The 23,729-nt window shown below is 44.6% G+C and overlaps 1 protein-coding gene across 2 annotated transcripts in view; it reads left to right on the top strand.

The window, feature by feature from the left end:
* The first annotated feature begins 4,708 nt into the window (after positions 1 to 4,708).
* Positions 4,709 to 23,729, top strand: part of GABRQ (gamma-aminobutyric acid type A receptor subunit theta) — a 38,054-nt gene continuing 19,033 nt past the window's right edge. The window contains exons 1-2 of one of the 2 annotated variants that reach the window (XM_036739983.1): positions 4,709 to 4,772; positions 10,734 to 10,850. In XM_036739983.1, coding sequence (XP_036595878.1) covers positions 4,725 to 4,772; positions 10,734 to 10,850 — 165 coding nt within the window. In that variant the 5' untranslated portion in view covers positions 4,709 to 4,724. The remainder of the gene's footprint in view (positions 4,773 to 10,733; positions 10,851 to 23,729) is intronic. The other variant, XM_036739985.1, reaches the window with a different exon arrangement.

The raw sequence follows: 23,729 nt of genomic DNA, 5'->3' as shown, positions 1-23,729 counted from the left end.
CATCACCAAGGGCTGATGTCACAAAGTCATCCTTCTGACTGTGACCAAACCATCCCCCTCTTCTAATCGAAAATGATCTCACCAGGTGTAGTTTCCATCACTTGGCCAGAACTAGTCATCCTTGATGATACACTGCAGCCAACTTCCACCCACCATTGCCCTTTGGAGCAGAGTCTCCTGGTACCCAGTGCTATTTGCTTTGGACCAGCACATCGATTATAATCACCGACCAAAGTATAGAAGGAGAAAACAGCCAAGTCCCTAAAGAAATGGAAAGGCTGTGGCTTCCAGTAGAGGCAGGAGCTTTACATTGTCCTCTAACACTTCCCAGCTCATAAAGTACTTTCTTCACAACAACCAAAGAATATGATTTTAGATCTGGAAGGAACCTCTGAGTTCATTCTGATCCAATCTTCCATCCGTGCTGTATGGATCTCACATGTACCTAGTTATCTACCAGTTGTTTTCCTCTTTAGAATTTAAGCTCCTTGAGGGTATGGACAGTTTCGCCTTAGCACATAGTAAGTACTTAATAAATTTTTGTTGATTGACTCACTAATTCCTTTGCTTTACAGCAGAAGAAATAGAGGCACAGAGTGGTGACTACTTTGTAAATATTTGTACCCATTCTCTTTATATTCACTCTGCATGTATACTATGTCTTTTTTGTTTCTAGCATTAGAATGTGAGGTCCTTGAAAACTGGAATAGTGTCATTCTTTGTATTTGTATTCCAAGTACGTAGCATAGTGCCTACAGGAGGTGCTTAATAAATGCTTGATCGATCGCTCAGGGATACACAATAGTATATGGCAAAGCCAGGAATTAAACCCAGATCTGGGACAAGTATTATCATTACTTCTGTTTTATTGATGAGAAAACAAAGGACGATGTGATTTAGCGGAGGCCCTACAAGCTAGTTAGTTGCAGAGCTAAGATGAGAATCAGAGCCCTTTGACTGCCAAGTCCAGTCTGCTTTCACTTAGGAAGATTCTAGAACATCAGAGCTGGAAGGGCCTTCAGGCATCATTGACTTCACCAACACCACCCAGCACATATAGGGAAAGTGGAGCCCAGAGAGCTTGGACGCTGGCCCCAGATCACACAGCAAGTTATTAAGAGGGATAGGAGTAGTCCCTGCTGCCCATCCCATGGTACTTTCCACTCCCCTTCTGTTCCCTCTCATGTTGCTTCCATCATGATTCCTCCCTCACCCTCAACCAAAACTCCATCCATCCCCAAGAGACGCTCCTTGGAAATGAGTCGCTCCCTTCCCACAAGCTCGGAGATCAATACTGCAAGTATCTAGGTCAACATCAGTCACTTGCAGTTTCCGTTTTTCTCTTTCATCTTACCTACTGTGACAGGACAAGTGGGATGGGGAAGAAATTGCATCAAGTTTGAAGTGCACAGGAAAAGGTATAAGAACAATGACAGCCCATGAGTGCACATGGGACAGGCTCAGGCACAGCCATGCTAGGGAGTGGGGGAGGGGAAGCATTCAACTTGAGGCCCAACTTGGCAGGAGGAGGTGGGGGAGGACTAGCACGTGCTTGTGAGATCTGAGCTTGCTTTAGCCTGTCAGAGTACACTGAGGTATCTACTCCAGGGGTTCTTATATTCCTTTTTTAAATGGAGAAGGAGAGATTTCAAAGTTAAGTGACTTTCCCAAGGTCACACAGTTAAGACGCTTTAGAGGTCACATTCAAATCAGAGCCTAGATTTCCTCATCTACAAAATGGAAATGAGTTGTTGTAAACATCACAGTTGTATAGAAATGTAAGTGTGTAATGTTGTTATTTATCAGGTGACTCTAGAAAGCTGCGCTAGCTCTCTGATCAGCCTCTGTGTCCTTCTCCTATGATGGAGGCACTCTAAATAGGCACTCCAGCTTCCTGCCTGGACCCGACTCATTCTGTATTTATTCATGTACAATTTGAATCTGTATAATTTTGGAAGCAGTATCAGAACCAGGGACAAGCAAGGTAGGCAGCCACCTCAGACACACAATCCATGATATCTTTGTCCAAATGCATCAGACCTCCATGGGAGGAGGGGATAGGGACAGAGCAGTATTCCCAACCACCCTCAAGCCCTGGGAGATGTCAATGGGCCAATGGACCCCAGCATCACTTTGGTGGTGCTTAGAGTCTTGGAGTCTCCCTAGCCTCACCTTAGTGCCCTCAAAACTTGCTTAAGGGAGTCCAGTGTTCAGGATGAGCCCTCCTCCATGAAACAAAACATCCTAAAGGTCTCTAAGCCAGGCCACTATCTCTTTAAGATTTACAAAGGTGATCCTCATTCCTGTCACTCCTGGTGAAGCTATATTAAGTGTTAGTCCTGTGGCAGTGAAAGGGAATACTGGCTGGCTGGCAGGCTGGCAAAGGGTCTGTCTCAATGACAACACAGCACACCCAGTCCCCAATAAGCACTAATGACACCACTTCCCTGCTCACATTAACGCATAATTAAGGCACCATTTCATTTTCAGGTTCTGGCTTGCTTTTTTCCCCTCCGCTTGGATCATTTTGCTCAGTCCTCCTGGGGGCTCTGAGTGAGTTGGAGCACTGGCTAGCTCTGCTGGGTGGGGCAGGGTATTGGTTTAAGGAGGAGGAGGGTGTGAGGGAGTGGGGAGGAAAGGAGAAGGGGAGGTGTCTTTGGGTCTTTATCTGTTTCCTCCACTTTCTGCCACAAAGACCACTAAGAGGAGCCAGGTTCTCTCCAGGGTCCTGAAAATCATCCCCAGCCGAACTTCCCCAGGTGGCCTCCAGAAGACTAGAATTTCCTAGTTCTAGGCTGTGCACAGCTAAGGAGACAGGAGCTAAAGTGCTTCCCTTATTTATTGATTGTATTAATTACTTTCCAATTATGATTTCTCTGTTTGCTGCATTAAGGAACTACCAAGACATGAGTTGGGTCTCCAGGGACAGGCCACAGCACACTGTTGGGTCTCCAGCAGTGGAGCCAAGTTGGCACTAAGCCCCACATTCTTTTCACTGCTTCCCATGAGAGTCAGTGCTCCCCTTTGTGAGATATCTAGACAGGGTTAGGGAGAGACTGCACATAGAGCATGGCCAACTGCCAGGAGAAGGGAAGGACTGAACCCATGACCCCACTGGCAGAGCAATCTCCCATTCAGGGTTAGGGGCCACAAGTGAAATGTCCACATATGAAGGTCCCAGCAGGGAAAGGGTGGGTATGGGTGCATTTGAGAACAGAAAAGGGGGCGATGAGGATAAAGTTGGGGGCTCTTGGGGCCCTAAGTCCACAGGCAACATCTGTCCCCCCAATGACCCCATACTATGAAAGAGGGAGCTATATCTTCCCTTTAGCCATTTTAGCAGTAACAGCTTCTTTATAAAGGTTTGAAAGGCCATTAACAAGAGACTCTTTATGGAAAAGAGACCTAGATGCAAATCTTGGCTCTCATTTGATATCTCTGTGACCACTGCAAAGTCCATTCCCCTCTTTGGGCCTGTAAATTGAGAGGATTAGAATATATGGTCTCTCAAACCCCTTTCAGAATCCCATTATGGAATTCTAGTATTCCACACAATGGCTACAACAGAGGCACGTTCCCATGGCTGGGAGAAGATGTGGAGAAAAGACTCCATAGAAGGAAGTAGTAGCCACTATGATGGGATGACAATGACACTCCAAATGGGCCCATTGCCCCCAGACCTTTTTCTCTGATCTTTTAATTCAAGTCTAACATCTAGCCCTCCCTTCCAACTCTCTCAGGCTTTTTAATTTCCCAATTGTCAGGATACTTTCACATATTATCTCACTTGATCACAATATCCTGTTGGAAAGTAAATTCAAGTAAATGTCAGAGCTGGGAGGACTCTAGAGATCATCTAGACCAATCTTTTCATTTTAGAGATAATGAATGGAGACTCTGAGAGTGTAAATTATTTGAGTTCAGTTCCTTAAACATTTACGAAACACCTACCATGTGCTGGCTGCTAAAGATACAAAGACTAAAATGAAAATTGACCACGGCCATTCTGCAGGAAGGAGGGACAACATGGGATCATGTGATCACAGATTTAGAGCTAGAAGGAGACTTGGAAAGCCATTTAGTCCAAATCCTCTCATTTTGTAGATAAGGAAACTGAGGCCAGAGACCTTCAGTGTTATGCCCAAGATCTCACAGGTAGTAGTAATAGAGTCATTATTTGAACCCAGGTCCTCTGATTTCTCTTTCCCCCATAATATGTATGCAGAGAAGTAAACACAAAATGTATTTCATGGAGTGGGGAAGCAGTAAGAGCTAGGGAGAGGACAAAAGGCCTTGCATACATGGTACCACTTGAGCTAAACCTTGAAGAGAGCTCCAGATTCCAAGAGATGGGAGAGATAATGTTCCAGGCAAGGGCGTGGAGGTGGGAAGGAGGATGTTGCATTCAGGGACAGAGAAACATCTGAGGAGTAACACACCTGGAGCTGGAACCCATCCACATCTAGCCACCTTCCCACCCTGCCACACGCAAGGCAAGGATCATGATCCCCATCTTCTAGAGCAGAACCCAGATAGATTGTGTGCCTTATTTACAAGCACATCTGAGAATAGAATAGGGCTCTCCTCTGGACCCAGCCTATGTCTCTTCCACTTCACCATGTTAGCCAGGAAGCCCTCCTCTCTATATCGGGGACTCACCAGCCACCTGTGTTTGCCGTTCTAACCCATCCGTCTGTGTCACAGGAAACCCTGTCACCGTTGGAATGAGCATCCACATCTCCAGCATTGACCAGATTTCAGAAGTCAACATGGTGAGTCCATGACAAAAGACACTTTGTCCAAGGCCTACATAATGTCCATTTGTCTGGGAGGGGGGAGGAATCTGATTATGTTTGAAAACCAATTCACCAGAAGAGCAGAACTTCTTTCTGCTCCTGACCAGCAAAATCTGGCCATGTGAAACCGCTGGCTGGGTGCTTTCCTGAGGTGGGGCTTCCACAGGCTCAGGACTATCTTGAGAGTGCAGGGTGTTGGGGTGGTGGCTGAGAAAGAATGGGCAAGCCTGATTCCTAGCTCTCACCATGCATTGGGAGATTTCATCCCTATAAAAAGAATGGAGACTCATCTTCCTGTTCAAGAACACTGTGGAGGAAAGGGAGCTGTATAAAGAAACCCCTCTGGTGGGAAGGGGGACAGCACTCACCATTGAGCCCCAGACCTCTCTCTGTAAGGGATTTCCTTTTCTCTGAATCAACCATGGTGGCATCACCTTTATTTTTGTGGCTACTGGCTCCTTCCTGACCTCTGGGGTCCCTAGAGGCCCCCAGGTGTCCTGGCCATGGCAAAGAACCAAAAGCCCTCCCATCATAAGCTACCCTGAGGAACAACAGAGTTGAAACAATGTACAGCTTTACTAAGAAATGACCAGGGGAAAGAAACACCAATGTAAATCAGAGTGAAAATTCACTTGATCAAGTAGAAACCTCTCTGACTCTGTCTGATTCCCTACCCCCAACCTAACCTCTCTGAATCTGCCCCTGGCCCCTCCCAAAGAGAGGAGGGAGGAGGAGAAGAGAGGCTAGTGTGAGTCATCTCCAAGGCCACATCAGACTTAAGATCTCCTTTAAAAGCTTCCTCTTCTCCTTAAGCTATGTCAAAGACAGACAATCAGGTGAGTCTGGGGGTGAGGGACAGGACCAAGAGAACAGGAGGAAAACATGGTGAGAGGCAGGACACTGGGCTTGGAGTCAGGAAAACCTGGGATAAATCCTACCTCCAACACTTACTAGATGTGGAACCCTAGGCAAGTGACTTTACCTCTCAGCCTCAGGCTTCCCATGGGTAAAAAATAAGGGATTACACTCGATGGCCTCTAATGTCTTCTCCAGCTGTAGATCTGTGATCCTATAAAACCCCACCAGGGAGAAGCCATTTCTTTATACGGCTACCTTTTGGGGTTGGACATTCCTGGACCAACGTGAATTGGCCAGGCACCCACCAGACTCACCAATCTGGCCCATGGGCTGATGGCCACACTATGGCCAAATGGGGTGGAGGGAGAGAGAGGGCTGTCTCCAACTGGGAGACATTCAACAGGAGGAACAAGCTGGGGTTGGAGGTTGGGGATGAGTAGGAGGGACTGTATCTAATATTATTACATGGGGTGGGAAATATTGAAAAGGTCTGCTTGGTGCCATCTTTGTGAGCACCAATTAAAGAGAACTAGGCAAGATGGAAAAAGAAAGGTAGGTGCTTCCTTTGGACCTTGCCTGCAACTCTATGCCAGGAGAATGGAAAGCAAACATCGGCCCTCCATGTGCTCCCTGAAGAAAGGTTTGTCAAGGTAGAAGTATTAGTGCATGCTACTGGTGATTGAAAATGTACTAACAAAGGGAATTATTGCCACTGGTAGCTTGAGTCTTGCCCTCAAATCCAAGCTCATGGACACAAGGGAGAATAAGGTATTGTTTCTCAATGGGGTGGGCGGGGTGGGTGTAAATAGCAAGAGGCCAGAAAACAAAGAAATGAGAAGTACCTAAGCAGAGTTGGGTTTCCATGGAAATAGCTTAGCATATCTTGGTGCCCAGCAAAATCTTACTGTCTCCTGTCAGATCACAGCTGAATCAGGGTGGTGTGGTCTATCAATAGGGGGGATAGTTAGAGTTGTCCAGAACCACCCGACAGGGTGAGAGAATCCTAATAAAATATTATCACTCCTTTGCTTCCCTCCCAGTTCTCTCAGGAGCCTCAGTTTCCTCACCTATAAAACGGAGTTAGTGTAATGGATACGGCACATTATTTGGAGTCGAAAGAAACCTAAGTTCAAACCCCACTTTGGACACTTCACTGTACTGAGCCTCAACTTCATGATCTCTAAAATGGGAATCATAATAACCTACAATATCTCCCTCATGGAGTCGTTGTAAGATCAAATTAGATAATGTCTGCAAAACACTTTGCAGACCTTAAAGTGTTGCACAAGCAGGGGATAATGGAGGCAGATCTGTGTTTTATACCCTGGTGGATTTTTGGTGCTAAATTGGGCAGTAGATATAAGTAGAGGGAAAAGACAGTAGGTGTAACAAGATGCAAATTGCACAGATTTGTGCAGAAAATTCCAGGAACTACAGGTCATTTTGGGTTGGCCTTGTCCAAGAAAGCATCCTGGAGCAGATGGTACCTGAGTTGGATCTTGAAGGATGGGAAGATTGGAGTAGGGAAAAAGGAGGAAGAGCCAGTATTTCAAGCAGTCATAGGAACAGTAGAAACTAAGGCATGGAGATAGAAATGAGTATTGGGTAATGTTTTGGGGTAACTGGAACAACAGTGAAGAGATCAGTCCAGAAGGAATTTATTGTTCATGGGAATGAGCAGTGAAAGATAAGGCATGTCAGGATCAGATTGTGCAGGACCTTGAATGTTGAGGTAAGTGTAGACCTAATGCTAGAGATGATGGGGAGCTATTTACAAGTACTTATGAGTAGGGAAACATGTTTGAAAGATTAGTCTGGCAGTAGTGTAAATAATGGCTTGAAAGGTGGAGAAGATTAGTAGAAGGAGAAGCAGAAGCAGTTTGTCATCAGAGTAGACAGCAGACCACTTGGACAGAGAGAAGAAATAGATGAGTTCAGGTAGCAGATTACAAGTCTAGTAGAGAGGCATGATATAGTAGGGATGGAAGCCCTTCAATTATCGATGAAATGCAGAGCAGTTAATAACTTCTTGAGTTATCTTAGAGAGAATTTGATCCCAAATGGAATTTGCCTTTGTTGGTTCTTCCATCCTCAAAGGATGAAATTATCCTTACCAGGGTAGAACTGGTTGCTGGGGTTGAGTGGAGAAGGAAAGGAAAGCTAGGTATAGTCTGACATGCACCCTAGATTTTAGGAGAGAAAATTCCAAGGTGTTCAGAGGAAGGATAAAGAGGAGCTTAGGAACTAAAATTTTTCAGGAGAGATAAGCAGAAGAAGGATGGGAAACTCTTAAGTTTAGAAATCTGAAGACACAAAGGGACACAGACCTGAAAAGAAAGGAAGAACAGGAATCATATGAAAAGACTGGTGTGGATGCACAGGGAACTCACCAAACAACTTCTGTTTTTAAAGCCATGTATAGAAGATGGCAGCAAGGATAGATAATAGAGGATGGCTACAAAAGCATGGCATCATCCAGCAAGAATAGTGTCAGGGGCACTAAAGCTCAGAATGAGCTGAGGCTGGTGAGGAAAGCTTAGCAAGCAAATATACGCAAAATACATACAGAGGAAATAGCAAGCAATTTTTACAGGGAGATTAGGAAAAGCCTTCCATAGGAAGTGGCACCTAGGATGTGATATGAATAAAGTTATGGATTCCACAAAACAGAGGTGAACAGGGAAGGCATTCCAAGCATGAGGGCCTGCCTGTGCAAAGGATGGAGAGGAGAGGGGAGGCAGGAGAGAGAATTTTGTGTGCAGGGAACAGCAAGAAAGCCACAATATAGAAGATCAGTCTGGAAAGATAGGTTGGAAGAGCTTTAAATGCCAAACAGAAAAGCTTGTCTTTTATCCACGAAGCCCCTAGAGCTTCTCGAGTAGGCAAGGGACATAATCAGATCTGTACTTCAGAAATAGTAGTTTGGCAACTATGTAGAGGATAAATTGGATAAGGGGAGACTTGAGGCAGGAAAACCAATTAGGAGGCAATTATAATAGGCCAGACATCCACATGAGAGAACACTGAGTGGTATAGCATTGATTTTGGAGTCAGAAATTTGGAGACATTACTTGCTACCTTGGTAACCCTGGGCAAGTCACCTAACCTCCCTGGGCCTCCCTTTCCCCATTTATAGAATGAGATGTTTTCTTCCAGCTCTAGACCTGTTATAATTCTATGAGCTGTCCAATAGGTTATAGACAATGTGGACATCAAGCTTGAGTGACAGGTTGGGACCAGACATAGGTTTAGGAGTTATCTTCAAAGAGATGGCAAGAGGTCGTTAAGTGGAAGAACATGACTAAGAGAAGAAAGAGAAGAAGGGACTACCCCCACTGGAACTAGACAACAGATGACAGCTCTTCTGCCAGAGGACAGATGAATTTTCTGGGGAAGAAGGATCACCCTGTGCTTCACAGACAATAAGGAGGACTCAGGTTCAAGGAATGCTGGGACCAGTCTCAGGAAGAAGAAATGGGGAGTGATGGCTAGATCCTCCCTGCTGAGGGCAGAAAGGAGGTGATATGTGGACCTCACGTGGCCACGTGGGAGGTGTGCTGCCTTCCTGGGGTGCAGAGCCAAGATGAGACAGAGAAGCTGCCAAGTCTCCAGCCCACTTCTGCTGATTCACATGGGTAAGAATGATGCCACCAGAAGAAACCTGGGATGGATCTCTAGAGAAGTTCACAATAGGAAACTAAAGGGCTTGGAGGAGGTGGGACACATACACACACACACACGCATGATGTTTTCATCACTTTTCTCCACTTGAAAGGTATGTATTACTTTGAAAGAGAAGGGAGGATATGGGAAGTAAACATCTAGCCAAGTAAATGCTATCTAATAATGGAATTTGATTTTTCTGGACCATGACTCAAGATACCAGAATAATGGGCAAGGGACAGAGAACAACTTATGGGAACTAGGATGAATGTATTTGGCAGAAGAATCACTGATCTGATCAAGAGGGCATTGAACTGAAATTGAAGAAAGAAGGGAAAAAACACTCAGATAAAACTTCAAAACCAGATGCTTAGAAAGATAACCAGGATGTCAACAAAAAGGAGCCCAATCTTGAAGGAGGTGCCCAGGCATTCTCAACAGCAGGGAAAGGAGTCAAGAACAATACTTACGGCCTCCAGTGCCTCCCTGATGATTGTATCTCAGGAAGAGGAGTAAGCAACAAAGTCAATGGTACTCTGTGCCTAATTCTGACCAACAAGGATGGAGTGGTTGGTGATACGGGAACTTTGAAAGAAAGTGACCATGTCATCTTAGAGTTCATGATAGTCAATGAAGTGGACCTAAGAGGAACGTCAGTCTCTAAAAAAGGAAATTCTGACTAAATAATGAAGACACAGCTGGCTCTCTGTCCTTTCAGAATCTTTCTTGCACACTAACAGTCCTTCCTTTATACTCGTGCTAGAAAGTGTGCTATTCCATGTCCCCATGCAGAATCTAGGGAAGTTGGTGTTAAGTAAGGTCCTACTGATGCTGGTGGCAGCCATTCTCAGTCACAGAAGCAGTAGCCTGTAAGGAGCCAGGAATCTAGTCCATCCTCCTGCCTCCAGGCCAACTCCACAGAAATCTGCGATGAACAACATGTTAGCCTTCGCTTATTGCCCACTCACATTCTGTCTTGGGTTATAGTTATGTCTTCCAAAGAGACAAAGATTTCCAAGACAGAGGACAGATACTCTGCCTTCTTCATCCTCTTGGGCCCCATAGCCCAGCCTACTTCAGGTATAGGTGCTCAGAAGAGTTTTGTTGATTGAATGAACGTTCCAAGGAAAAGAGTGGGGACCAGTGAAAGTTACAGAGAAGCAAATTTTGTCTGGAAAACCTTCCTGGTCATTCAAGCTTTCCCAAAATGGAATGGGCTGCCTTGGGAGGTAGCGGTTTTTCCCTCTCCCAAAGTCTTCAGGTGAAGGCTCGATGAAGATGTTACAGAAGGGATTCCTGTTCAAGTACAGGTTGAATGAGAAAGTCTCAGAGGTCCTGCTCAGCCCTGAGATGCTGTAATGCTTCATAGACACATTCTTTGGTGGTCCATTTCAGCTCTTTCTTCCTTTTGCCTAGCCTCTGTCCTGCTCGTTCCAATGGAAGCCCAGCTCTTTGGTGTCTGTCCCCAGTAGAGAAAGCCTGTGTTCCTGCATGGCAATGAAGCTCATGTCCATTGGCCTTCCCCTCCAAGAGGTAGGAGGGGCAATGGCTGTTCTGATGTTGTAGTCTGTCTCACAGAAAAGCAAAGTCCTTTGGTCACATAGCTAAGACAACAAATTGGTAGCAGTAGAAAAATGACTGCGTCCTCTGGCTCACCTTCTCTCTAGACTTGGAGAGCAAGAAGAGAGTGATAACAATATTAACTCAGATATCTATAGCACTCTAAGGTTTATAGAATGCTTCCCTCATAATAACTCTGTGAAACAGATGGAAGCATGACTGTCCCCATCTTACAGCTAAGGAAACTGAGAATCAAAGAGGTGATGGGACTAACCCTATGATTACACAGTCAATAAGTATCTTCTGAGTTAGGATTTGAACCCAGGTCTCCTGATTCCAAGCCCAGAGTACAATTCACCATAAGACACTGACTATGGATCCAAGAAGAAAGGAAGAATGGTAGGAACCTTGGGGAGTCATTGGAGGCATGTGGAATCTCTAGAGCAAGGAGTCTTAACCTTCTTATGACCTAGACCCCTTTGGAAGTGTGATGATACCTATGGACTCCTTCTCAGAATAATGTTTTTTAAAGTGCATAAAATGAAACACATTATATTATGAAGAAAACAAATTATAGTGAAATACAGTTATCAAAATGTTTTTTTAAAAACAGGTTGACAGATCCCAAGTTAAGAATCTCTGATCTAGACAGTACATGCTTAAAAAATGCTTGTTGAATGACCAGTTGAACAATGTTCTAGGCCCTGTGCAGGGGCTACAAAGACAAAAACAAATCAATCCCTGACCTCAAAAAGCTTTCACTGTACACATCTAGGTAATTATAAAGCATATGCCAAGTAAATACTAATTCATTTTGTAGGCAAGCCATTAGCAACTGGGGGGAAGTAGGCTAGGCCTTGAGTAAGAAGTGGGCAGGGGGCAGAGAGTGGCAGCATTCTAGTGACAAGTGGAGGCCTCTCCTATACCATTCTGTCCTGTTCTGTCCTCACCTTGCCTCCGTTGGTGAACGTTGGGGACAGTGACCCGAGAGAGTAACTGCAGGTGGGTGGGCAGGCAGCTTTCCTGGCCACATCTCTCTGCAGCCCCATGTTTCTCCAATTAGATGAGCTTTCAGAAAATAAAGCTGGGCACTTTAATAGAATATTTTGACAGATAGTAAGGTAATCCTGGACAACTGGACATACTATTCTGCAAGGAATAGCGCAAATACAAAGGAGCCCAACTTTTTGGTAACAAGTAAACCTTCCAGCATAGCATTTGGCATGCTGGAAAATACATATGGTGCTCAAGTAACGAAAGACCCTGGGCTCAGATATCAGAGCCAATGGCTGGAGAGAACTCAGACTCCAAACTGCCCATGTTTTAGATGGCTTTCAAATACCAAAGCTCATTTTGCATGAATCTGTGGTGCTGGGATAGACAATAAGAATCCTCCATGCTGTGTGGCTCTGAGACTTTCTCTTAAGTCTAGAGCTGCAGTGTCCTCCCTGTAGATGACAGAAGTGGCAGGAGATTGACTGATCTGCCCCCCACAGAAGGAGATGGCCAGAGGCAGAATTAGCCAGAGACTAGAAGAGACCAGCTGCTCTTTACCTTTCACCTCCAGGATACTAGCTCAGCCTCAGCCTTCAGAGAAAAATGGCTATATAGGACTAGAAGCAAGTAGTCTCTGGTTCTGAGTAATGGATTGATAGCAAAGAAGACAAGTGAGTCTCCGTGCTGGAGGTCAGAGAGAGGCAGCCAAGTTCTAGGGCAAAAAGAACTGATTCCAATGTCAGGAGAGCCTCAGCTCTGGGCCTGCTCTGTCACGAAATCTCTGTGATGCTTTGGTTAAAGAGTTCCACTCATTTACTCATTCAACAAGCATTGTACTAAGCTTTTCTGATGTTCTCCGAAGTGGAGTTACAAAAACCACAATGAAACCATCCTTGCCCTCAAGGAACTTACATTCTAATGAGGGAGACTACATGCAGAGACAAATACATAAAAATGGCCATAGGTACAAAATGCCTAGAAAAATACCTGATTGGAGGCTCTGGTTTCTTCCTGTAAAATGAGAGGGCTCCTTGAGCAGCTCCCTGAAGGCCCAGGCCAGCTTCCTGTGGGGTTGGGAATGGTGGGCCATGCCACAGCACAGCTGTGTTCCCAAATAATGTCTCCAAATGACTTCCAGTGCACTCGATGTCACAGAAAGCTCCTATGACTGGCCCCAGCCCTTTGGCATCTCACTTGGAAGGGCAGATGTTCATTTACTCCATCCAGCAATCCAGAAATGATCAGAAAGGTCAGCTGCCTGCCACTAGAGAAGGAGAGGTTACTACTATTTGTGGGAGAGAGAAACTGTCCATGTGGCCAGTCATGAATTCCACAGAAGCAGAGCCCTAGTCTGAGGGGTTACAGGGTCTTGGCGTTTTGTAAGGAGGAATGCTTGATGCCTTGAAGGCCACTCCTCAAGGAGACCTCATCCTCTTGCTCCTCTCTGCTATCTCCAAGGAACAGAGGTAGAGGAAGAATCTGATGATTCCTGCTCTTCTCTATTGGTTTTAGCTAGCATCAATTTCAAGCCTATTTTCCCAAGGCAATGAGCTGCCTCCCACCCTAAATATCCCCTTCCCCCCCAAAAAAAACCTCATGGACAACTACACCTCCCAGAAGGCCATATGCCTCTTAGCCCACTGACAGCCCCCCATGGAAGACCCCTCCAAACTGCCCCATCCTGCACAACATACACAAATATACCTCCTTCACTACTCATTAAAAACTATTTCTAAAAGGAAGGAAGGAAGGAAAGAAGGAAGGAAGCAAGAAAGGAAGGAAGGAAGGAAGGAAGGAAGGAAGGAAGGAAGGAAGGAAATAACGAAGGAAGGAGGGAAGGAAGAAAGGAAAGAAAAAGAATTAAACTAAGAAAGAAACTAAGAAAGAAAGAAAGAAAGAAACTAAGAAAGAAAGAAAGAGCCATGGGCTCTGGGAGTCAGGGGACCTGGATTCTAGTCTTGCCCTGCCATTTGCTGGCTATGTGACCTCAGGGGTTCTCTTCCCCATTTTGCAAAATAGGGTGGGGTGGGGGAGGTTGGTAGTCTAAATGACTCTTTCCATCCTTTCCATCCAAGATCCTTTCCATCTTAAATATTCTGTGGTTGCATCCTTCATGACTGCTGGCTACTGACTATAATCATAACTGGTTTCATTTTTCCAATCTAATTACTGTAGAAACAGCCTCAGCTCCTTGAGGAGGTGAGGCAGAGCTGCAGCCCCACGCCAACTGCCATTTGTACTGCCCAGCCAGGAATAAGGAGAGGGTGTTAGCTGGCTGGTGGAAGCTGGGAAAATCAGGAGCTAACTAGCCCCGATACATTTCTGGCTAGGTGTGGCTCCAAAAGGAAGAGACAATTCTTATTTTTAAAAATCCATTACATAATCTGAGAGATGGAAGGGACCTCAGAAGCCATCTAGTCTAATTCATACCTCAACAGGAATCTCTAATACAAAGTCCTTGACAAGTGGTCATCCAGTCTGAAGCCTTCCAGTGAAGGGGAGTTCACTTTCACCCAAGACAGCCCATTCTGGGGCAACTAAGTGACACAGCGGAGAGATCTCTGGATCTGGAGTCAGAGGGGACCTGAGTTCATATCCAACCTCATACACTTACTAGCTGTGTGACCTGGGCAAGTCACTTAACCCCGATTGACTCAAAAAAAGCTCATTCTACCTTTAGACAGCTCTGTTAGTCGAGAAGCTGTTCCTTATATTGAGCAGAAATCTGTACATCTTCCATCCACTGCTCCTAGTTCTTCCCCCTAGAGCCAAGACAGCCCTTCAAAAAAGTGAACAGATTTCTCACATTCTGCCCTGAGTCTCTTCTTCTCCAGGCTAAGTAACTCAGCTCCTTCTGTTGATTCTTGTAGGACATCATTTCCTGGATGCACTCTAGCTTGTGAATGTCCTTCCTAAAGTGGGGCACCCAGGACTGAATAGAACAGCCCAGATGTGATCATACTATCGATCATCTGCCAGTCCAACACAGTCCACCTCTCATGATGAAGCCTACATTTGCTTTAGCTTTCATGGCTGGCTCATATTGAGCTTCCAGCAACTGAAAAACTCCTGATCATTTTTCAGACAAGTCACTATCTAGCCACAACTCCCCCTCATCTCGTACTTGGTGATTTTTTTGACCCCAAAGTATAAGACTTTACATTTATAAGTCCCTATTAAATTTCATTTTATTAGACTTGGTCAATGTCATCACTTGTCTAGTTTTTTTTTAATCCTGACTCTGTCATACAGCATGTTAGCTAACCTTCCCATCTCCATGTCATTGGCAAATTCAATAAGTATGTCGTCTATGCCTTTATCCAAGTCATTAATAAAAATGCTAAATAGCACAAGGCCAAGTGTGTATCACAGAAAAACTCCAATAAAATTCTCCTTCCAAGTTGAAATTGAACCATTAATAACTACTCTTCCAATTCTGCCTTTCAGTCAATTGCAAATCTGCCTAACTTTATTATTGCTTAGCCTACAGCTCTCCATCTTTGCTGGGACTCAGGCCATCCGTAAAGATGCAACTTTGCTCCTCCCATCAAAATCCCTTGCATCATATCTTTCCCTTCCTTCTTAATGCCACTGAAATTTCACATCTTCCCAGAAAACCCTCACCAGCCATGCCAAATGCATAAATTGCTTCCCCTCATCCCCATCAAGCGTGGATGCCTCCATTGATGTCTGTTTCATACTTTATAAATGTTATGAGTTGTACCTGAAAACTGGCCCAAATGCAGATAGGCAGCCAATTGGCCTTGAGCCATTCTAACCTCGTAGGACTTTTACCTTTGACTTTCATTTATTTTTCCAAGAAACATTTGTTAAACAGCCAGCCATGCACAGTGAAGATAAAGAATGAAGGACATTCTTTCCAAATGAGATCTGGTTCTGCTGGCTTTCTCAATCTTTCTAATTCATCAATGCCTGACTGGCTCACAAATATCTTCTAGTAGGTTTCACATTTTTTTGTTTGCTATGCTTATCCCAAGGAAAGACAACTCCACTTCTGCATCCCAATTGAATTTTTTTCAAGCTTGTCCACATCCCAGTGGGTTGAAAATGGTTCTAAATGTTTCTCAGCATATGAGCCAGATGAGTGGCCTCTTAGCAATTAGAGAGTGCCAACTAGAAACAGCTCAGTTATTCATGTAGGTACTAACATGTATATGTTTGTGATGACTACAGATGTACCTCTCTTGGTTCTCCCATTGGACCATGAGTTTTTAACCTTTTGGGGTATCCTTGGGTAGTCTGATGAAGCTTATGGACCCCTTCTCAAAATAATATTTTAAATGATTGAAGTAAATGCTCAATTTAAATTAGAGGAGAGTGAAAATAAATATGCAATTTTCCATCCAAATTCATTGTCCCATGGGTGGAGTCTTGGAACACCAGGTTAAGAACTCCTTAAGCCTTCAGGGAAGGTCCATATCTGACCCACCATCTGTATTTAATAATAGTTTTAAAAAGAAGAAGAAGAATGGTCATTTCAGTGGCACATTAATATTTGCCAACAACTTTATAAACATTAGCTCCCAAGGCAATTGTGAGGATCAAATAAGAGTTAATATAGTAATTATCCCTATTTTAAGGATAAGAAAACTAAGACTCAGAGGGGTCATGTGACTTGTCCAAAGTCACACAGGCAGCAAGAGACAGAGTCAGGACTCCAAGATGAATCCAGAATAGTGACTGTTTGAGTGAATTATGAATCATCATTTATGGATATATGCGATGGTCATGATGATGAGGCACCCAGGATAACTCCTTGGGTCTTACATGTCCAATCTCAATTGGACATTGCCCTGTTTCAGCCATCAAGCATCTGAAATCATTCCTCCTGTGTAATACATTGGTGATCTATGCCTAAGTAGGTATAGAAAGTGATTTAGGGTTCTCTAGGATAACCCACTGGAGAGGAGTTAGGAAATATGGGAGTGACCTCCACAGATGAAAATAAAGACTGACTAGTGTGGTCATTCTCCCTAAATGTGATCTATGTAGCAATGGAGAGAAACCAATTGACTTGGGATAACTGGGACCAGAGCCCACCAAGCACACTGTGTGCTACAATGGATGTAATCAGCCAGGACTGTTGAGTACAATTGGACCTCATTTCCCCACCCAGTAAAAGGGCTCACCCTGTGATTTCACTGCTATGAGAAACTCCCCTTCACCAACCTGCTCCCCCTCCTCTGGATTTTCTCTAGATTACCACTGTCTTTCCTAAACTGTCTGTCCCAGAACTGAACTCAGCACTCTAGATGCAATCTGACTAGGGTAGAGTACAGTAAGACTCTCACCTCCCAAGTCCTGGGTACTGTACCTATCTTCACACAGCCTAAGTTCTCATTAGTTTTTTCTCAGCCATATCACACTGTTGACTCATGCCAAGCTTACAGTTCACTAAAACCCCCAGAGTTTTCAGATGAATGACTGGCTATTTAGTCAAACCTCTCCCATTTTATACTTGTGAAGTTGCTTTCTTGGACCTGAGTGAAAGACCATAAAGTTTCATTTATCCCCATTCAACATCATTTCGTTCAATTCAGTCTAATATTCTAAACTGCCCAGGTCTTTTTGGAGCCTGAGTTAGTCATACAAAACTTAAGCTAACCTTACTAGCCCTTGTGTCATCCACAAACATGATAAGCCCATCATCTATGCCTTTATACAAGTTATCAATAAACACATTAAACAACATAAGGCAAAGCACAAATCCCTTGGGCAACCCAATGGCAAACTCCTTCCAAGCTGATGCTGAGCCGTTAATAACTATTCCTTGTGTCCAGGCATTCAACCCTTAATTTCACTATTGTCTAGGGTACATTATGTAAGTTCATTGTAAATGAGCAGGCTGGCTCTTAAAATTCTACATTAGTCTCATGTGGGTTTTGGTTGTGTGAACCTGTCTCTCCACAGCCTGAGAAGCTCTGGATTAGTTCAGGGTTCTAGATCTACCCAAGAAAACAGGCCCTGAATTGTAGAGGAAACAGTCAACCTTGAGATTGGACCTAAATACTCCAACGTGCTTTCCTCTTCCATCTTGCTATTGATGAAACAGTAATAGCCCAAAGTTCAGTGTTCCTCTTCCACCTGGTACTTCTCCATGTGCTCTGGTTGAACTCTTAGCTCTCAATTGGGTTTTGCAGAACCTCTTTCCAACCATCCAAAGCTTGAGGCTGACCTCCAACATCCCAGTATCACTCTTCTTTCTTCCTAATCATTTGCCTTAAACATGTATACTTCTCTGTTGCCTAGCAACTTATCACTGACTCAGAATATTAACTACCTCATGCCTCCCCCTCTTCTCCATCAGCCTGAAAATGTTGGTGCCTAGAGAGGAAGAAACTTCATCCTAGCCTTTATCAACAACATAGGTGCTCTTGCCATTTTGGCTTGGACTGTACCTTATGAGGAGACATTTGGGGAAGTTCCCCCTTCATGCTTTCTAACCTGGAGGACACAATCACCCACACACAGAGTTCTTACTGGCAAATGGGATTCTCCCTGGAAATGGGAGTCCTAAAAATGCCAGCCTCCACTCGACTATGCTTAGGGCTTCTGGTGGGTGCCTCCCTGGTACAGGTCCATCAGTCTCTAGTGACTGGCATACATTCTGTAGCAGTCCAACAGGGCCTGATGCTTCGGTTCAACAGTTCTTGAAAAGCCCCAATCTTTTTTACAGAAGCATCTGTTAGTCACAGGGTAAAGGGATGGAGACAGAAAAAAAACAAGCAGCCTTCCTCCTGCTGATCTCAGCAGCTGAACCAGGAAGTCCAGGGATGCCATCCCCTGGCTTCTCACTGTAGGCTTTTCCCCCTCCGTGGGGTTTGGCTGGAAAAAATTAGCAGAGGTGTTTTTCTCACCAGTTTCCATTCCAAAAGCTTCCTTCTCTGATGAGGTATAGGTATTGGTTTCACTCACTGCAAAAGGAGAGAGGTAGGACAAGCAGGAGAAGGGAGACATAATAAAAAGGTTGTATTCTCCTAACCATAAAATCTCAGAATTGGGTGAAATGTCATATTATCTTGCCTATATTATATTATCCCTCATTTGGCCAATAACAATAACAGCAGATGAGAGGATTGAGACATGAGCCAGTTTTTCCTTGTGTAAAAATGAGGGACTTCAAGCAGATGGTCTCAGAGATCCGTCCCAACTCTGGGATTCTATGGTTCTGAGGAAGATCTGTCCCTAGGACCTCTGTTCTCTCCATCCCATTTATAGTTAAGTCAAATGAGATGGACTGAATGTGTCAATCACCTCTCCTGGGACCAGGAATCTGACCTAACTGAAATTTACTAAGAGTTGTTGTAGATTACCAAGCTGGTGAGTGATTTTTAAAAACCCGTTTCTGGATGTTCTGGATGTTTGACCACAACAGCCCCCAACAATTAGCAGTAGAGCAACCAGTAGACAGCTTTGAAGGAACTGCCAAGGTCATGCTGATGAGCTCCAAAGCTATGACCTAGACACTATCCTTCTCTCAAGCCCCAAGCCCTTTAGGCAGCATGGGGCAGTGGAAAGAGAGCTCAATGGAGAGTCAGAGGAACCTCAGGTCAAATCCTGGTTCTACCTTTACTACCCATGAGACCTTGAACACATTGCTTAACTTCTCTGAGATTCTGGCAACTGCTCTAAGAGAATGAACTAAATGGGCTGCTATCCATATTAGTGGAGGGAGTCCCCTCACTAATAATGTTCTTGATATATCCATGTTATTAATGTATTGACCGTGTATGCAGGGCACTATCCAAGGCACCAGGTATAGAAAGATGATATAGAGACCAATTTAGATTCAATGGAAAGAAAAGCTTAGTAACAGTTAGAGCTGATCCAAAGTGGAATGGACTGCCTTGGGAGGTAGTGAGTTCTCGATCTCTAAGGTCTTCAAGCAAAGGTTGGATAACCAATTATTTGGTACATATGTTATTAAGAGGACACCTGTTATGGTATTGACAAGCTTTTCCCTGAAGACCCTTCCAACTCTGATATGCTGTGAATCTGTGAAACTAGACATAACATAGACCCTCCCTCAAATTGCTTAGAGTGGGGGGTGTGAACACACACACACACACATCATTTAAAGAGTTCCCCATTCAACATCACTTCATAATTAGATTTATAATCCACTGTATCCAATCCTCACCTGAAAGTTGGGTCCCTGGTTCTTTATTCCTCACTTAATATATTCACTTCTTCTCCTTATCTAGTAGGGTTGTTGGGAAGAAAGTGTTTTGTGCATCTGAAAGAAATAGAAATGTGAGATATTAAATAGCTTGTTAAACATTTGATATAGTTTGTCCTTAGCAGCAGTGAGCAGCAGCCCCATTCGTGACAAAGAGGCATTGAGTTAGTAGTTCCACCTAGATGCTCCTGGAAGACAAAAGGAAAGATACCAGGAAAAGAGAAATAAAGCCTGAACTTTTTTCAGACCTTTAGCCCAGTCCCTGCAAGGTCACAGTCACTGCTCCAGTGGTGGCTGAGCTTCCTTGAGTTACTTGAAGAAGCTGGACTCAGATCAGGAGGATTTAACCCCTCAGGTCTTAGCTTCCAAATGAAATCAGTGACACCTCCCCCCCAGCCCAGCTTTCTGCAGTTTATGCTAGAGCTCAGTGTGCTTTTATGAATGCCTTGTGCCTCTGGGGGTGATGTATTGTCCCTACCAAGCTGAGCACAAGAGATTGTTTTTAAAGAAACAATGCCCAGACTCATTTGAGAATTGTCATCTTTAATGAAATCTTAAACTACAGATCAGATGATTTCCATCCTCCACCTAGATTAACATCTGGCTTTTTGGCTGCTTATTCTTAAGCCAGTCATCTCCCCATCCCCTTCCTACCTAAACCCCACCATTCTTCCTCAAGGATCCATGCAAAGATTTAGTGCACTTTATCAGCACACCTTGGGTCTTCTGGCATATCCAAGTAGCCCTGCTATAATTGCAGGTCTCTCTAAAGACACTTTGTAAGCTTTTTTTGGTCTAGATTTAGGCTGCCCAGGAAGAGCTCTTCCATTTATAACACTGTTGCTATGGAACTAACTGCCCCCCATAAGTATGTTTCACCTAGAGTTATATTTTCACAGAACCAGTGAATGACATTAGGGGGAGTATTCTGTACCTTGCCATTTAGAATATAATCATTGCATAGGAGAGATCGAAGAGAGAAGCATGAGAAAACTGAGGAAAAAGGGGTCATGTCTAGCTGGTGACATCAAGGGAGGCTTCATGGATTTGCTTATAAAATGTGTGAAGGGAAAGTAGTGTAAAGTCAGCCTGGGAATGTGGGTTGGAACCAGACTGAAAGGCCCTGAACAGCAAAATAAGGAGTTGGTAACTAAATACTAGGGAGCCACTCCAGGCTTTTCAGTAGAAGAGTGATGGAATCAGAGTTGTAATTTAAGAAGAATATGCTGGCAGGAATAGGGAATGTAGATTAGAGAGGGGAAGCTGGCAAACCATTTAGGTAGATGCTACAATAGTCGAAAGCCAAAATGGTGATCCAGAGTGGTTACAGGACCAGGATCTGAGATGGAGTAGAGGGAGAATCAGTAAAACCTGGTAACTAACTGAAGGGATAGAGAGGTGGCAAGGAAAGGAGAGGGAAGAGTCAAAATGATTGTGGCTTCAGACCTTGTGACTCTAGGATAGTGGTGCCATTAGAGTTCCACTGTGGATGTGTTGGGTTCAAGATGTAGGTAGAATACCCCAGTGGATGGCAAGCAGACAGTTGGAGAGTCTTTTCCTAGGCCACTAATGGAAGGTAGAAGGTTGTGGATGCTGATGAGAGGAGAGCAGCAGGAGCCTTCAGTGGACCTACATGGGCCCAAGTGCTTTGTAGGCATACCATCCACACCTCACATAGCTGTCTGCATGGATGGGTAGGAGGGGGACTCCCTAAGATCTCCCCTAACCGAGAGAGAGAGAGAGAGAGAGAGAGAGAGAGAGAGAGAGAGAGAGAGAGAGGAGGTTACTTTCTCTAGCCAGCTGGTAGCCGGCAGTGAGGGCAGCAGCCTAGGCTACTGTGTTTCCTCCTCAATGGGAAAAAAACCTTCATTTTAAAATCATGTGGTTAACTGTGACGTCACCACTCTGCATAGCCCTTTTCCTCTGGAAAGTTCCAAGCAGCCATGGGCAGATATAGACACAAACACAGGCCAAGCCAGGGAATAATTAGAGTAGCTTGAATATCTACAACACTTCAAGGATTATAAAGTGCCTTCCTCCCAACAACCCTGCAAAGTGTCCCCATTTCATGGGTCAGGAAGCCAAGGCTCAGATAGATGAAGTGACTTGCCCCCAGACTCATAGTAGGAACCCAAGTATCCTAGACATGTACATGGTTCTTTCCATCACTTCCAGGCCCAGTGCCCTTGGCACAGCAGCCTGTGCCCCCTTAAGGAGAAACTGATTCTGCTAAGTGCCCAGTCCTCCTTATTGAAGGTCTTCAAGCAGAGACTGGATGAGTACTTCATAGGTGTATTATAGAGGAGATCCTTGTTCATGTATGAGTTGAACTAGACGGCTAATGAGGTCCCTTCCAACTCTGAGGCTGTGATGGTCTTCACTGTTAATGTTTTCTTGTGATATAGGATGGACAAAGGAGACTAGAGGAGAATCTGACTGCCCAGAGGGCTTAGGAACTGGCCAGATAATGGCAGGAGGGCACTAAGCAGGGACCCTAGATCAATCCCAGCTTAAAAGTTTGGCAGCAAAAGCCCTTGGGCAGTTATTGGAGCAGCTACAGCCATTGACTCCTCTTGCCTGCTATATTCCAGAAATCAGTACGGAGATAATTCTTTGCCTCTTACCCTTCACACTTCCCTGTAATCTGAGATTCTTTATTAAGAACTAGATCTCTTTGTCCTTGCTCAGCTACCTGGCTTCAAAGCAACTAACACAGCCTGCTCAGCCATGCTCTTGCATTGCTCCCCTAACTCTGCATGACCCAAAGCTGAAAAATAGCTAGATGGCTGAGCCACGGCACTGTGTGTGTGCATGTTTGTGGTGGGGAGGGGAGGGGTCAGTTGGGCTTTGGGGAAAGGCTTCAGTGTCCAGCAATCACTAGGCTACTGGTTCATACTCTATCTTGAAAAAGAAGGAAGGAAATGCAACTAATGGTGTGAGGACCTTGGAGAGCTCAACTAAGAAGCTCAAGGCATGAGCTACACTAAGGATGGGTTCCCTTCCTAACTCACTGGTTGATAATGCTGAATTGAGCAGGGAAGATTGTGACTTCTGATGTGTAACTGTGAAAAACACCCGTTGCAGCTCAATGGAAGTAGTTTGTGAAAAAGGACGGTGCCTTCCTCATTGCTGTATCCACAGGGGAATGGAAGTTTCAGGTGGGATCTCTATTTGTACTACAGAGACCACAAGTGGACTGACCCCACTCTTGTATCTTATTCAGTCCCCCTTCCAGTGAGTGGCCTGTACTTCGGCTGGGGAGGGAAAAGAAGGGAGCCACTTATGCAGAGGCTGATTTAGCTTAGTCACCAAGGAAATGTGCACATCCTATATGAGTTTCCCCCTCAGACAGAGCCTAGGATGGAACCCGAGTGTGAAGCTTGCCCTGAAATGCTGCACACCAGGCATGATCCCAATACTACACATAGGTGTGGAAGCATCCGCACATTAGTTTAATCTCAGCAGCCCTAAGAGAGAGGCCAGACAGGGATAATGATGCTCATTTTACAGATGAGAAGACTGAGCCTCAGAGGGCCCAAGGTTATACATCTGGTACCCAACTAGGAAGCCCTGAATTCAAATCCTACTTTAGACATTGTGTGACTGTAAAGTTGTATGACCTTGGGCAATTCACTTAACTCTGCAGTTCCCTAGGT

The sequence above is a fragment of the Trichosurus vulpecula genome, chromosome X (assembly GCF_011100635.1).
Source record: "Trichosurus vulpecula isolate mTriVul1 chromosome X, mTriVul1.pri, whole genome shotgun sequence".
Taxonomy (NCBI): Eukaryota; Metazoa; Chordata; class Mammalia; order Diprotodontia; family Phalangeridae; genus Trichosurus; species Trichosurus vulpecula.
Note: the sequence above shows the minus strand (reverse complement) of the source record. Positions and strands in the feature narration are given on the sequence as shown.